Source organism: Ictalurus furcatus, chromosome 18 (genome assembly GCF_023375685.1).
Source record: "Ictalurus furcatus strain D&B chromosome 18, Billie_1.0, whole genome shotgun sequence".
Lineage (NCBI taxonomy): Eukaryota > Metazoa > Chordata > Actinopteri > Siluriformes > Ictaluridae > Ictalurus > Ictalurus furcatus.
The window spans coordinates 9,841,796-9,857,686 of record NC_071272.1 but is presented as its reverse complement, the minus strand read 5'-3'; the positions used below and the strand labels follow the sequence as shown (position 1 = coordinate 9,857,686).

General features: G+C 40.3%; 1 protein-coding gene across 6 annotated transcripts in view; it reads left to right on the top strand.

Moving 5' to 3' along the window:
- The window catches only part of p4ha2 (procollagen-proline, 2-oxoglutarate 4-dioxygenase (proline 4-hydroxylase), alpha polypeptide 2), a 108,581-nt gene that overhangs the window by 38,509 nt on the left and 54,181 nt on the right, over nt 1-15,891 (top strand). For all 6 annotated transcript variants that reach the window (XM_053648348.1, XM_053648346.1, XM_053648345.1 and 3 more), the window contains exon 5: nt 5,148-5,285. In XM_053648348.1, the coding sequence (XP_053504323.1) occupies nt 5,148-5,285 (138 nt within the window). The remainder of the gene's footprint in view (nt 1-5,147; nt 5,286-15,891) is intronic.

Genomic DNA, 15,891 nt, shown 5'->3' with positions numbered 1-15,891 from the left:
TGCTAAAATCCTAACATCAGCCAACCTATACAGAGTACTTCTGTAGCATGATATGATTGTAAAGTAAAGGATAAATGAAATATAATTGCCATTAATTGTGACACACAATAAATCAGTGCCTGCTGAGAGGAGATGCTTATATAAGAGCTAGGTTTCTGAAAGTCACGCACAGCCAACCTGTATATAAAGGGATTCGTGATGTCAGAAAAAAATAAACCAAGATAAAATCATGTCAGAAATTTTTCTATCCTCAATTTGAAATTACAATGTTTAAAAATTAAGTGAAAAACATTCAGAAATATTTAGCGAAAAATACGGAAAAATTTTCAAACCTGCCATGTATTAACATGGGTGTTTAGACTTCTTTTATCCATTGTAGATTCAGGATTAAGTTTACAATTTCATATAGAAATTCCTGGATACTAGAAGCCTGTATGTTAGCAAAAAAGTACTTCAAATTAGTTAAATTCATATCCAGATTCCTGAGTAATGCTTAGGGTATCATACAGTATCTCACAAAAGTGAGTACACCCCTCACATTTTTGTAAATATTTGATTATATCTTTTCATGTGACAACATTGAAGAAATGACACTTTGATACAATGTAAAATAGTGAGTGTACAGTTTGTATAACAGTGTAAATTTGCTGTCCCCTCAAAATAACTCAACACACAGCCATTAATGTCTAAACTGCTGGCAACAAAAGTGAGTACACCCCAAGTGAAAATGTCCAAATTGGGCCCAATTAGCCATTTTCCCTCCCCGGTGTCATGTGACTTGTTAGTGTTACAAGGTTTCAGGTGTGAATGGGGAGCAGCTGTGTTAAATTTGGTGTTATTGCTCTCACACTCCCTCATACTGGTCACTGGAAGTTCAACATGGCAAAGAACTATCTGAGGATCTGAACTATCTGAACGATCTGAACTATCTGAGGATCTGAAAAAAAGAATCGTTGCTCTACATAAAGATGGGCTAGGCTATAGACAGAAATGCAGCTCTGTGCGGTAAGGCTTGCAGTAGTGGCTTGTGTGTTTACATCAACACTAAATGTTGCAATAACTTGGTGCTAGTTTCTAGTTTCTGCTTATGACTGTTAGACGCAGACCATTTTATTTACCATGGGAGTTCGCCATTGTTCTTATAACCAGAGTGAATATTCCCCCAAGTGCTAATGCTAAGGACGTGCTCTGTGAACTGTATGGGCTTATTAGTGAACTGCAGAACACACACCCTGATGGACTGTTTATCGCCGCTGGAGATTTCAACCATGCGAATCTCAAATCAGTGGTCCCTAATTTCCACCAACATGTGAACTTTACAATGAGAGGGGCGAGCGCGCTGGATATTGTTTACGCAAACATCCCTGGCATGTACCAGGTGGAGCCCTTCCCCCACCTCGGCTACTCTGCCCACATCTCTGTGATGCTAATCCCAGCACTAGATGCTCCAAACCGGTTTTGAAGCAGGTGAAAACCTGGCCATCAAGAACCATCTCTGCAGGACTGCTTTGAGAACACTGACTGGCACATGTTCAGGGAGGCTGCAACTGACAGCAACTCCACCAACTTGGAGAAATACACGGCATCAGTGACCAGCTACATCAGCAAGTGCGTTGATAACGTCACTGTCTCCAAGATCATTACCACACGCTCCAACCAAAAGCTGCATGCTGACTACTCAAGACTCCACATTCAGGGCAGGTGACCAGGTGGCCCAGCAAAAGTCAAACTGTCCCAGTCAATCAGAGAGGCAAAACAAGCACACACCCTGAAAAGCTACAGTCACTTCATAGATAGCGATGACATGCGGCGCATGTAACAGGGCATTCAGGCTGTCAGCAACTGGAGGACAACACCACCCACCTGTGACAGTGATTCTTCCCTTCCAGATGTGCTGAACAACTTCTACACCCGGTTTGAGGCGCAGAATGACGTGTTGACTTCAGGTGAGCACAAAGTGACCACTCTCCACTGAACATTGACAGCCTCTGTGGAGATCGTCAAGAGCACCAAATTCCTTGGTCTTCACCTGGCGGAGAACCTCACCTGGTCCCTCAACACCAGCTCCATAACCAAGAAAGACCAGCAGTGTCTCTACTTTCTGAGAAGCCCATCTCCTTCCCCTCATCCTCACCACGTTCTACAGAGGAACCATTGAGAATGCCCTGAGCAGCTGCATCACTGCCTGGTATGGCGATCATATCAGATCGCAAGACCCTGTAGCACATAGGGAGGACAGCTGAGATCATCTGGGTCTTTGTTCCCCCCAGCATAGACATTTACACCACAGGCTACATTCGCAAAGCCACCAGCATTGTGAATAACCTCACACACCCCTCACATCAACTCTTCACCATACTGCCGTCTGGAACACAAACACACACACATGCACACACATGCGCACACACACTCACACACACACTCACACACCCACACACACACACACACACACACTTAACCCTCTTACCCCTAAGTTCCCACAGTATTATGTCCCATAACCCTATATTCCCCAGAGAAACAGCACGCCAACCCTGAGTTCCTGGGCCAAAATCAGCATTTTAATTTTAACATTTTTAGGCCTTGAAACAACTTATAATAATGTATTTGTGTAATATTACTTTGAAAATGAAGCAATTCAGTGTATTTACTAAACTTAGAGCACAATTCTTAACTAGAGAAATTACGTAAAAATGCTCGCTAAAATCCTTCTACTCATTTAGAAGTACCAGCGTGGTCAATGCCTTTGAATAAATTCAAGTAAATAATAAATAAATAAATGCATTTTAGTGCCAAGTCAACTTTCTGGTGATAATCAGACCAGCAGGTAGTGTTTTCACGAATGCACAGAGATGGTCAGGTTATGACTCCAGACCCCTGCAGTGTCAGTCGCACTGGTTGATGCTGAAGATGAAGACGAATCAGGGTCTGAATCACGAGAGTTTGCGTCTCTATCAGTTTCGGTTTCGGTTTCAACATCGCCTGAACTTTCACTGCTGTCACTATCTAGAATCCTCGCTCTCGCCTGTGTAACTGTGTATGTTTTTTCTTTTTTTTCACTGTTTTAGATGTACCTGTGTTCACTGTAGGTGTAACTTTAGCTGGAACACAATTAGCTTTTCGCTTTGACATTTTTAGTTCACTTCTACTATTACACCAATATTCACGCTTGGATCAGCTTCATCGTAATGCCGGCGTAATAACGTAATCATGTCGTGACGTCATGACGTCATCAACCTTCCGGGTCAAAAAATAATAATTAAATAAGTAAGGAATCATAGCAGAGTAATGCCGGTACACCGGCCTTACGGGGATAACGTTTACACTGTAAATCCTCTATATCGGCCTTACGGGGATTTGGCATAGATGACCAAGCCGGTATTTTGTCCTTATGGGAATAGATCAAAGACGGGCAAGCCAGTTTTTTGGCCATACGGGGTAAGAGGGTTAACTGAACACCATCCCACTCCCTCTGAAATTTTTTGCACATTTCTGTACTGATTACGTGTACTTTTGCTCCAAACTTATATAAAAATATTATATTTAATTTCTTGTCACTATTATATCCTTTACATGGCTGCTACCGCAATAACTGCTATGTCCATATATGGTATAAGATAATCTGCTACATGCTATGTCATGGTATGTTTTGTGTACATGTACAGCATTTTTTTATTATATTGTTGCTCTACATAAAGATGGCCTAGGCTATAAGAAGATTGCCAAGACCCTGACACAAAGCTGCAGCACGATGCCCAAGACCATACAGCAGTTTAACAGGACAGGTTCTTTTTGCTTTTTGCACTGCCTGTTATATCCGACACTTCCACACTAGAACTATGTACTGGTCGGTGCTACACTGTCACTTACTGTGTCCATGGTTCTGTTGTAGTAGTACTGTACTGTCTTGTGTTGTTTGCACACATTTTCACGTGCACTTTATGCAGAACGTGTAGGTCTTATTTAGTTCTGCCTTGTCTCATGTGGTTTGTGTGTCGTTTTATGCAGCACCATCATCCTGGAGGAATGTTATTTCATTCACTGTGTACTGTACCAGCTGTATATGGTTGAAATGACAATAAAAGCCATGTCTTGACTTGATTTACTATTAGCAATATTTGGTATCTGTAATATACTGTAAGATTAGTATTTTTTAAAACTTTTTTATATTTTACTTTTGGTGAATTTAAACCTAAAACTATTTGATTTGATAACATTGCTGCATGAGACTTTAAACATCCAGCTGCAGAGGTGGCGGTTTCACATAAAACGCTTTTGGAAGTGTGATACATTTTGGAGGTGCTGTAATTTCCAGCAGGATCTGCCTCAACATAAGCTCTGTGTTTAAATGAGTCTCAGTGTCACGTCCCGAGACGTAAGGGAGTTGAATACGGAAGCAGGTGCAGGTAAAGACGTTTATTAAAGGAGGCAGGCAGACAAATCCAAAACGTGAAACAAAGGCGTAGTCAAAAACAGGCAATGGGTCGGGCGATCGGCAAACAAGCGTATACTGGGCTAAGCAGGAATACAAAACGAGGTCACAATAAACGAGGTCAAAACATGACTGAGAACTGGGAGCGGAAAACACCAGCATAGTCTAAGTGAACTAATCTAAAGCTAAACTAAATTAAGCTATCGAGGTAAGTAACTTTAACTAACTACTGTCTAACGACAATACTCTGCGAGGTGTACAAGGAAGCGAGAGGTATTTATCACGAACATAATCAGCATTAAGTGCTGACAGCTGAAAACAATGATGACATACCCTCGAACAACAACTAATGACAAAATGGGGAGGAGACAGAACAAAACAAATGCACGTGTCCATATTAAACAATGTCACAGTTATCAACGTTCGAAGAGCATGCGCTCGCTGAGCACTCATGCACCTGGCTCATGCACGCCGGCACTCCAAGCACACTGCAGGCTACAGCTCTGACTAAAGGGGAGATTGTGACATTCAGTTGACCTCTTGTATGGTGTGGTATGGATATATTCTTGGATAAATGGGAAAACATTCCTTGACATGTCCGTAAAAGTCTGATATAAGTCTGTACTAATTTCCAGCAGTTTTCTTTTGATGGTGGTGGTGGTGATGATGATACTTTGTTCTCTCTTTTTCTATTTCTCTACATCTCACTGTTATTCAGGTTTCATCGCAAACATTTCTGTGCACAAGCAGTTTTTTCCAGATGAGGAGGACCAAAAGGGTGCAGCAAAAGCTCTGATGCGTCTCCAGGATACATATCACCTGGACTCTGAGAGCTTCTCCAAAGGCAGACTGCCAGGTTAGAGGCACAGTAACTTTTTTCTGGTTTCTGATCACTCCTTTGACTTTTCATTAATATTTTAACATATAAAAAGTAAAAGTGGGCAGCTAAGTACAAGTCTGAGTGTGGTAAAGGGTATCTTGTGACCTGATCACTTGGACCATTTTCAAAGGTGGTCTGAAAACACACACAAATATATTGTTTTTTTTAAACAATTGGTTGACAAATAGCCTGCAAACAATCACTCCATGTCCATATGACGCGTTTGAACCAACTACATTAATCTATTGATTTTTTAACCATTTCTCACACTGACTGCTACACAGGGCTGCTACCCCCTAAAATCCTCAAATTACAGGTGACATGGCATAGCAGGTGAATTGAAGTAAGGTAATATAATTATAGGGTCATTCCATCTCAAGTAGTCCAACACAAATTGCTTGCTCTTACCTTTTATGATTACCTCTAAGTATTGCATTGTAAAACCACCAGTTTTTTATTTTGTTATTTTTCTTTACTTGGTGTAACCAAGATGGCCATCTTTTTGTGATGGCACACAATAAATTTTGGTTATACAGCTGTTTACTGAAACTTCAATATCTTGGCTCAGGATGGTCCTAGCTCCATAAAACAAAAACTGATCTCTAGATCACATTACAGATACATATATAAACATTTTATACATTCTTGTTCCTTAGACTTAAAGAAGTCCTATTGTAATGCTCAAGATTGCTCACAGTTCCACTTTTACAGTCAGTGTATAATGGGAAGGGCCTGCCATGGCCTGTCCCCTAACTTGAAACCCATAGAAAACCTGTGGGGTGAACTGAAGAGGAGAGTCCACCAGCGTGGACCTCGAAATTTGAAGGAGGAATTCTGTATGGAGGAATGGTCTTCATCAGGCATTATAGGAGAAGATTCAGAGCTGTTATCTTGGCAAAGGGAGGTAGCACAAAGTATTGACTAAAAGGGTGCCAATAATTGTTGCACACATATATTTTACAAAGATATTGTTTTATAAACCTGTTATGTTTGCAATTGTTTCATATCCATAAAAGCAGAGTATTTTATGAATTTCTTTAACAAAGGATCAAAGGTTAAACAATTGGACTTCAAGGGCCAGATTTGAAGAATATTATCTACATGGCCATATTTAGTGATTTGGGGGCCCCAGGCAAAATATAGGAATGGGGCCCTCATGTCAGTGTTTTAACATCAATATTTAAATTTTCCAAATACATTATTCATCATTAATAGCAATAATTAATTAGCGGACCTAAAAGTCTCCCTGGACTTTCTGGCCCAGAGCGAACCACCACACCCGGCCCAACAACACGCCACATCATAACACACCGGTTCATTGATGGTTATACTTTTTTTTAACACCACATACTAGAATAAAAATATAACAAAAATATAAATGCTATATAAATATATTTATTTGAAGTAGCACTGAACAGATATCAAGTCATATTTGTAAAATAGACAAACAGAAACAGAAGAACACTGTGACAAAGAATATAAAACAATCAAGACAGCATGTTAGCTAGTCAGGAGGCATCATCTGGGTGCAGTGTAGGAGAGCTGTACAACTGAATCATGACTGAAACTTTTTTTTTAACACTAACATGAATCCACATCTAATAATTTTCCCTCCCTAAAAATAGACCACTACTACTTCGACTACTACTATTACTATTACTAATACTATTATAACATAATAGTAATAATGTATTTTATTTTCTAATATTATGCAACTAACCTTGATTTTTCAATTCAATTAAATTCAATTTGTATAGTGCTTTTTACAATAGACATTGTCTCAAAGCAGCTTTACAGAAATATATAAACACAGTATACAGATTTTAAATGTGCGAATTTATCCCAATTGAGCAAGCCGGTGGCGACCGCGGCAAGAAAAAGCTCCCTAAGATGTTAAGAGGAAGAAATCTTGAGAGGAACCAGACTCCGAAGGGAACCCATCCTCATCTGGGTAACAACAGATAGTGTAAAAAAGTTCATTATGGTTTTATATGAAGTCTGTTTTGCCTTGGAAGCAGCTGTAGTCCCAGCAATCTGGAATTGGAGTAGATGAGAGCTCCATCCAGAGGTAGGACATCCGAAACGGATCATGCAGGTCCGGAGAGCAGAAAGGATCAGGTTCTCTAGTATCTTCGTAAAATCGTCTGTGGCTCAACAGAAGGAGATAGGGAGATAAGAGATTGTTAGGACTGTGCTTTGTGTAACAGAAAGTCTAGTCAGGGTAGGCTTGAGTAAACAAATACGTTTTAAGCCTAGACTTAAACACTAAGACTGTGTCTGAGTCACGAACACTAATTTGAAGACTATTCCATAACTGTGGGGCTCTATAAGAGAAAGCTCTTCCCCCTGCTGTAGCCTTCGCTATTCGAGGTACCGTCAAATATCCTGCACCTTTTGATCTAAGTAGGCGTGGCAGATCATAGAAAACCAAAAGGTCGCTTAGATACTGTGGCGCAAGACTGATTAGTGCTTTATAAGTTAATAATAGTATTTTATAATCATTGCATGATTTCACTGGGAGCCAGTGCAGTGTTGATAAGCTCGGGGTGATGTGGTCGTATCTTCTGGTTCTAGTTAGGACTCTAGCAGCTGCATTCTGGACTAACTGGAGTTTGTTTATGCACCTACTGGAACATCCAGACAGTATGGCATTACAGTAATCTAGTCTAGAGGTGACGAGAGCATGAAATAATATTTCTGCATCATGTAGTGACAATATATTTCTTATTTTAGAAATATTTCTAAGATGAAAAAAGGCTATACTAGTAATATTATCTACATGAGCATCAAATGATAGATTGGAGTCAGTAATTACTCCAAGGTCTTTTACTGCTGTACATGACCAAACAAAGTCCATCCAAAGTTACTAAGAAATCAGAAAGCTTACTTCTAGCTACACATGGTCCTAGTACAAGTACTTCTGTCTTATCAGAATTAAGTAATTGGCAGTTAATAAGCATCCAACTTCTAATGTCCTTTACACATTCCTCAACTTTACTAAGCTGCTGTCTGTCCTCTGGCTTCACTGAAACATACAGCTATGTATCATCAGCATAACAGTGGAAGCTAATTCCATGTTTACGAATAATTTGACCTAAAGGTAGCATATATAAAGTAAAAAGCAGTGGGCCTAAAGCAGAACCTTGTGGAACACCAAATTTAACCTCGGAATGCGTGCAGAAGTCACCATTTACATCTACGAACTCATACCGATTGGTCAAATAAGACCTGAGCCAGGAGAGGACCGTTCCCTTAATGCCAAAAACATTTTTTAATCTATCAAGGAGAATAGTATGATCTATAGCATCAAAAGCTGCACTAAGGTCAAGTAATACAAGCAATGAGACACAACCCTGATCAGAGACCAGTAGTAGGTCATTTACTACTTTAACTAACGCTGTCTCTGTGCTATGATGAGGTCTAAAACCCGACTGATACATTTCATGAATGTTATTCCTATGCAAGTACAAGCATAGCTGCTGTGCTACAACCTTTTCTAAGATCTTGGAGGTGAAGGGGAGATTTGATATAGGTCTATAGCTGGACAGTTGAGAGGGGTCAAGGTCATGTTTTTTAAGCAGGGGTTTAATAACCGCTAATTTAAATGACTCAGGTACATAGCCAGTGCTAAGGGCAGAATTGATTATATTTAAAAGCGGTTCAATTACTTCAAGACAAATCTGTTTAAAGAAACATGTACAGTATCTCACAAAAGTGAGTACACCCCTCACATTTTTGTAAATATTTGATTATATCTTTTCATGTGACAACACTGAAGAAATGACACTTTTCTACAATGTAAAGTAGTGAGTGTACAGCTTGTATAACATTGTAAATTTGCTGTCCCCTCAAAATAACTCAACACACATCCATTAATGTCTAAACCGCTGGCAACAAAAGTGAGTACACTCCTAAGTGAAAATGTCTAAATTGGGCCCAATTAGCCATTTTCCCTCCCCGGTGTCATGTGACTTGTTAGTGTTACAAGGTCTCCGGTGTGAATGGGGAGCAGGTGTGTTAAATTTGGTGTCATCGCTCTCACACTCCCTCATACTGGTAGTTGAACTGGAAGTTCAACATGGCACTTCATGGCAAAGAACTCTCTGAGAAGCTGAAAAAAAGAATCGTTGCTCTACATAAAGATGGCCTAGGCTATAAGAAGATTGCCAAGACCCCGACACTGAGCTACAGCACGGTGGCCAAACCATACAGCGGTTTAACAGGACAGGTTCCACTCAGAACAGGCCTCGCCATGGTCGACGAAAGAAATTGAGTGCACGTGCTCAGTGTCATATCCAGAGGTTGTCTTTGAGAAATAGACATATAAGTTCTGCCAACGTTCTGCATGGCTGTCATCCCAGAAGGAAGCCTCTTCTAAAGATGATGCACAAGATAGCCCGCAAACAGTTTGCTGAAGACAAGCAGATTAAGGATATGGATTACTGGAACCATGTCTTGTGGTCTGATGAGGCCAAGATAAACTTATTTGGTTCATATGGTGTCAAGCGTGTGTGGCGGCAACCAGGTGAGGAGTACAAAGACAAGTGTGTCTTGCATGGTGGTGGGAGTGTCATGGTCTGGGGCTGCATGAGTGCTGCCGGCACTGGGGAGCTCCAGTTCATTGAGGAAACCATGAATGCCAACATGTACTGTGAAATACTGAAGCAGAGCATGATCCCCTCCCTTCGGAGACTGGGCCGCAGGGCAACCTGTGAAGCTCTGGTGAACTCCATTCCCAAGAGGGTTAAGGCAGTCCTGGAAAATAATGGTGGCCACACAAAATATTGACACTTTGGGCCCAATTTGGACATTTTCACAGGGTTGTACTCACTTTTGTTGCCAGCGGTTTAGACATTAATGGCTGTGTGTTAAGTTATTTTGAGGGGACAGCAAATTTACACTGTTATACAAGCTGTACACTCACTGCAATTGCATACTAATGGCTTACAGTCACCCCCTTTTTGTCTCTAGCATGGGACATGTGAGGGTTGCCCCCTCTCTCCTTTACTTTTTAGTCTTGCTATAGAGCCTGTAGCTATTGGCTTCCTAGCCATGATGGTTTTGAAGGAATTCCACGCTGTGGTTTAGTTCATGAACTTTCTCTCTATGCTGATGATCTTAATATATTGTGTATTGTATATTTCTAATCCCACCTTCTCCTTTCCCATAATTTTGGACAAATTTGGCCATTTGTTTGGCTATAAGATAAATTTGCAAAAAAGCTAGCTACTTTTTGTTAACCATGAGGCCAGGAAACTCTCATTTTCGCTTTTTCCCTTTAAGATTTCACTAGGTGAATTTAAGTACTTTTTTTTCAAACACTAGTGGATAAATCCAAGTTAGATATGTCTCGATGGACCTTGCAGCATTTATCCCTTGTGGGTTGCATTAATCTTGTTAAAATGGTCATTTTGCACAAATTCCTCCAACTTTTTCAGTGCGCTCTGATTTGCATTAACAAGTCTTTTTTTTCACCACTTTTGCTGGTGTTTTGTGTTCATTTCTTTTGGGGAATAAGCTGGTGTATCTCAAGAAATCAGTTCTCCAACTCCCCAAGTCTAAGGGAGGCCACGTACTTACTAACTTCCAACAAGACTACTGGGCTTAAAATATTAGTAAGATTTTCTACTGGAACAGATGCATTCCAATGTCTGCTCACCCCAGGGCTCATACAGAGATCATATCAATGAGGAAATTTGTATTCTGTTATTTTCTCCCAGCATCCCTTAGCTGTTCCCTTAGAATTCGAACTAATCCACTGGCCACTAACTCTGTCAAAATGTGCATCCAATTTAGGAAAGTTTCTACACAGAAGAACCCTTAAATATACTTGTGAGAACCCTGGGGAGGGGAGTGAGGACACAGGAGGCAGTACAGACCAGGATGTATTACATGTGTTGTATTACAACCCCAATTCCGAAAAAGTTGGGAAAGTATGAAAATGCTAATAATAACAAAGAGGAGTGATTTGTAAATGTACTTTGACTTGTATTTAAACAAAAAATGTATAAAAGCAATATATTTGGTGTTTTGCCTAATCAACTGCATAGTTTTTTGAACATAAACTTTTATTCTGAAATTGATGCATGCAACACGTTCCAAAAAAGTTGGGACAGGGGCAATTTAGGAGTAATGATGTGACAAGTTGAAATAAGAAGGTGCTGTAAAACAGGTAAGGCAATCATATTATATCATAAGGAACCTCCAAAAAAGGCCTAGTCCTTCAAGAGCAAGGATGGGTCAATCTGCCAACAGATGCGGCAGCGAATAATCCAACGAATAATCCAACACCAAGAACAACATTCCCAGAAGACAATTCAGTAGGATTTTGTGCATTTCACTTTCTACAGTGCACAATATAAATAAAAGATTCAAGGAATCCGGTCAAATCTCGGTGAATAAAGGGCAAGACCGAAAATGACTTCTGAATACACGTGATCTCAGATGTCACCGTCTTAAAAACAGTCATGAGTCTGTAATGGATATCCTGACAGGGGCTTGGGAATACTTTGGTAAACCTTTGTCAGTGAACACCATTTGCCACTGCATGCACAGATGCATTTAAGGCTTTACTGTGCAAAGCAAGAAGCATCAACACTGTCCAGAAGTGCCACTGACTTCTCTGGGCTCGGTCTCATCTGAGAAGGACAGTAGCACAGTGGAATCGTGTTTTGTGGTCTGACGAGTGAAAATTTCAAACAGTTTTTGGACAAAATAGCCATCATCTTCTCTGGGCCAAAGAGGAAAAGGACCATCCAAGCTGTTATCAGCATCAGATCCAAAAGCCAGCATCGGTCATGATATGGGGGTGTGTCAGTACCCATGGCATGGGTAACTTGCACATCTGTGAGGGCACTATTAATGCAGAACGATATGTACTCATTTTGGAGCAACATATGCTGCCATCCAGAGCAGGACAACGCCAAACCACATTCTGCCCGGGTTACAAGCGCATGGTTGTGTATGCAGAGAGTGCGGGTGCTAGCATGGCCTGCCTGCAGTCCTGACCTGTCTCAGATTGAGAATGTTTGGTGCATTAGGAAGAGCAAACTAAGTTAACGAAGGCCCCGTACAGTTGCGCAAGAGAAGAATGGATGAATGGGGGAAAATTCCCTTTGCTAAACAGAACCAACTGGTGTCTTCAGTGCCCAAACTCTTAAGTGTTATTTAAAATAAAAGGTGATGTTAAACAGTGGTGAACTGTTGACTGTACCAACTTTTGTGAAGTGTGTTGCAGTTATCAGATTTGAAATGAGTATATATTTTCAAAAATACATTTAATTTACAAAGTAAAACATCAAATGTCTTAATGATGTGTTTTTTATATAGTACAGGGTGAATTGACTTTTCAATTTTTTTTAATTTTTTTTTTGCATTTTTTATTTTTTTTTTTTGCATTTTTTGGAATGGGATTGTAAATACAGGTAGCACCTGTTGTGCTATGTCTTTTCATACTTAAGCGGACACCAAAAAACCCTGTAAAACCTTAGCTAGGTCATTTACGTTTATGGCATTTGGCAGAGGCCCTTCTCCAGAATGACTTACAGAAGTTACTTTGAAGTCTCTATCGATAAAGACATCCTGATACTAGTTACTAGGTCATGGACTAAGAATACCATCAGTCTAAAAACTCTGCTGGGGAGGTAATAAAGTAAGAAAAGCACACTGACAACACTTTAAGTTCTAATTTAAGTACTTAAGGAAGAGGTGTCTTTAGATGTTGTTTGAAGACTACAGTTTGAAGACTGCACCGTGCTCCCTCTGGTCCACTCAGCTGTTCGGACATCTAGGGGAAGTTAATTCCACCATCTAGGTGAGAGAACAGTCTTGGTGCATGCCTTCCTTGTCCACTGAGAAATGGTGGGACCAGTTGAGCATTGCTAGAGGATCAGAGTGAGCATGGTGCAGAGTGGGGTGTGATAAGTGCTTTGAGGTAAGCGCGTGCTGGTCCGTTTTTGGCTTTGTAGGCATGCATCAGTGTATTAAATCTGATGCGGGCAGCTAAAGGAAGCCACGAAGCCAGAGCATAGCAATGGGGTGGTGTGGGAGAATTTAAGAAGGTTGTAAACCAGTCACACAGCTTCATTCTGGATCAGTTGCAGAGGTTAAATGGCACTCTGAGGCAGACCTGCCAGAAGCAAGTTGTTGTAGTCCAGTCTCAAAATGACAAGGGACTGAAAAGCACCTGAGTGTCCTGTATGAATAGAAATGGACGAGTCCTTCTGTTGTTGTAGAGGAGCAATCGACGTGAGCGTGTCAAATTAGCAGTGTGAGTTGAAAAGGACAGTTGATTGCCCATGGTTACCTCAAGGTTGCATGCAGTGACAGTGAGATCAGAGAGTTGTCCAGGGAGATTGCAAGATCCTGACATGGGGATGAATTACCTGGGATGAACAGCAGTTCAGTTTCACTAGGATTAAGATTCAGCTGATGAGCTGCCATCCATAGAGAGAGATGGTTTGTATGTTTTGTTAAACCTTATCTTGACCGGTCTAGGTTAAAGGTCATCATAAATCAATATGATGTTGAAATGTCTAGGTCAAAAGGTCATCACCAATCATCCTTATCTAGGTGTAGGTCAAAGATAAATAATGTTGTGTGTGTTCTTTCACATAGATCAATCAAATCAACCATTGATCTTGACAGATGAAGGTTATAGATAAATAAGGTTACGTGTTCTTTCACATAGATCAATCAAATCAACCTTTGATATTGACAGGTGTAGGTCAAAGATAAATAATGTTGCATGTGTGCGTTCACATAGATCAATCAAAACCTTTGAACGTTATAGATAAATAATGTTAGGTTTGTTCCTTCACATAGATCAACTTTTGATCTTGACAGATGAAGGTTATAGATAAATAATGTTAGGTTTGTTGTAATCTGTTGTGTTCCCACACATCTGATAAATATTTAAGTTATTGCTAAATGATTATTGTCAATAGTAAACTTTAAATCCGGTTTTGGTGCATTTCCACACACACACACACACACACACACACATACATACATACATAAGACTGATGAAATAATTAAATGATTAATAATGAATTTCCATACACATCTAACCAAAAATATGACGCATACACACACACACACACAAACACACACACACACACACACACAGGAGATACCCCCTGGCCAATCAGAATGAAAGAAATTAAAATGCTCCATCCAGTAGGTGGTGGTATAGACACCATCATTTTTTAGAAGAAGAAGAAGACCACACCCACCCTCTTGATTTTAAATACTCTGTATGTAGAACAACCTGTATGAGTTTTCAACATGGCTGCTGCTTGCCCTAATGTACCAAAAAAAGTTCAGTCTACTTTGGAAAGAAATTTAGAGAAAAAAATTTAGAGCATGAAAAGATTCAATATTGGGTAATGTCAAACGGTTGTACAGACAGATTTTTTTTTCGATGCAGAAAAAGGAGACGTTGTGCTTTTCAAGTTCTCTGTCGTCACATCCACTAGAGCCGTGCTACTGAGAACATAACTTTTGACAAGGGTGACTGGAAAAAGTTCCGAAAATGGTGCAAGGATTTTGACTACACTGTTAGAACAGATTTCACTGGATGCGTACAGGCGTAAACGGAGCAGTACATCTCTGCAATGCAAATATCACATCAGAGCAACAAATTTCTCCAAGAACCAGGTTTCACTGCACTGTGTTGCTGTATTAACCGGTGACTACGCATCTGATAAAAAAGATAACTGTGAAGTGAGGTATGAATGGACCAGCTAGCATGATCTACAGTGCTACTTCCAACAAATGGATTAATTATTCAAAAAATTTGGAAGAAATAAAGAAACAGCGGTAATAAAAGTAAGGCTACAAGATTTCTTCTGAGATCGTCAGTATACTAGTCTTGAGCAGAAACTCCACCTTGGTGTGAGCAAAGGTATTGTAAGCGATGCATTGAGCAACATTACGAGCAAACAAACTCAGAATCAAGACAGATCAGGCCTTGCATTGATTGCGCGTGAAAAAATCTAAAAGGCCCCCAGGGTGTCGACACGTGATTCCAAATAAAAGACGTAAGATTACTAAAACCAGTATGAAAAAGAGAGCAGAGAGGCAACAGGCATCCTTCCATCTCTCATAAAAGGAAGCAGCTGAGCATTTTCTAACATCATGGCTTTCTTACACAGTCTCAGACTGTGCCTCAGCGTGTACTAAGGCAGAATTGGATATTTTCACATTACCTTATACCCAATCGAGTATCGAAAAGTACACTTATGTCGAAATACATCCTCTTTCTGCTCTGATGGACATCGTGAACCCTGATGGTTCCAACATAGGTAACGATGCAAAGATTGGGGTCATTAACTAGCCTCACTTTTTTCACAAGTGGATGTCATGCTCGTGGTTCATCTTATTTCTCAATCTAGCAGTACATACCGTGCTACCTTTGAAAGTCTTCTCAACTATGGAAAAGATACCCTGGGAACACAATTTTGCACCGGGCTATTCTACAAAGACACAGCGTGGCATATGGATGCCACAGATCCAGACGGTCAAGATGAAGGTCTCAAAAAAAGGGCCAGTTTCAGTGCTGAAAGCAACACCTTTGACCTGA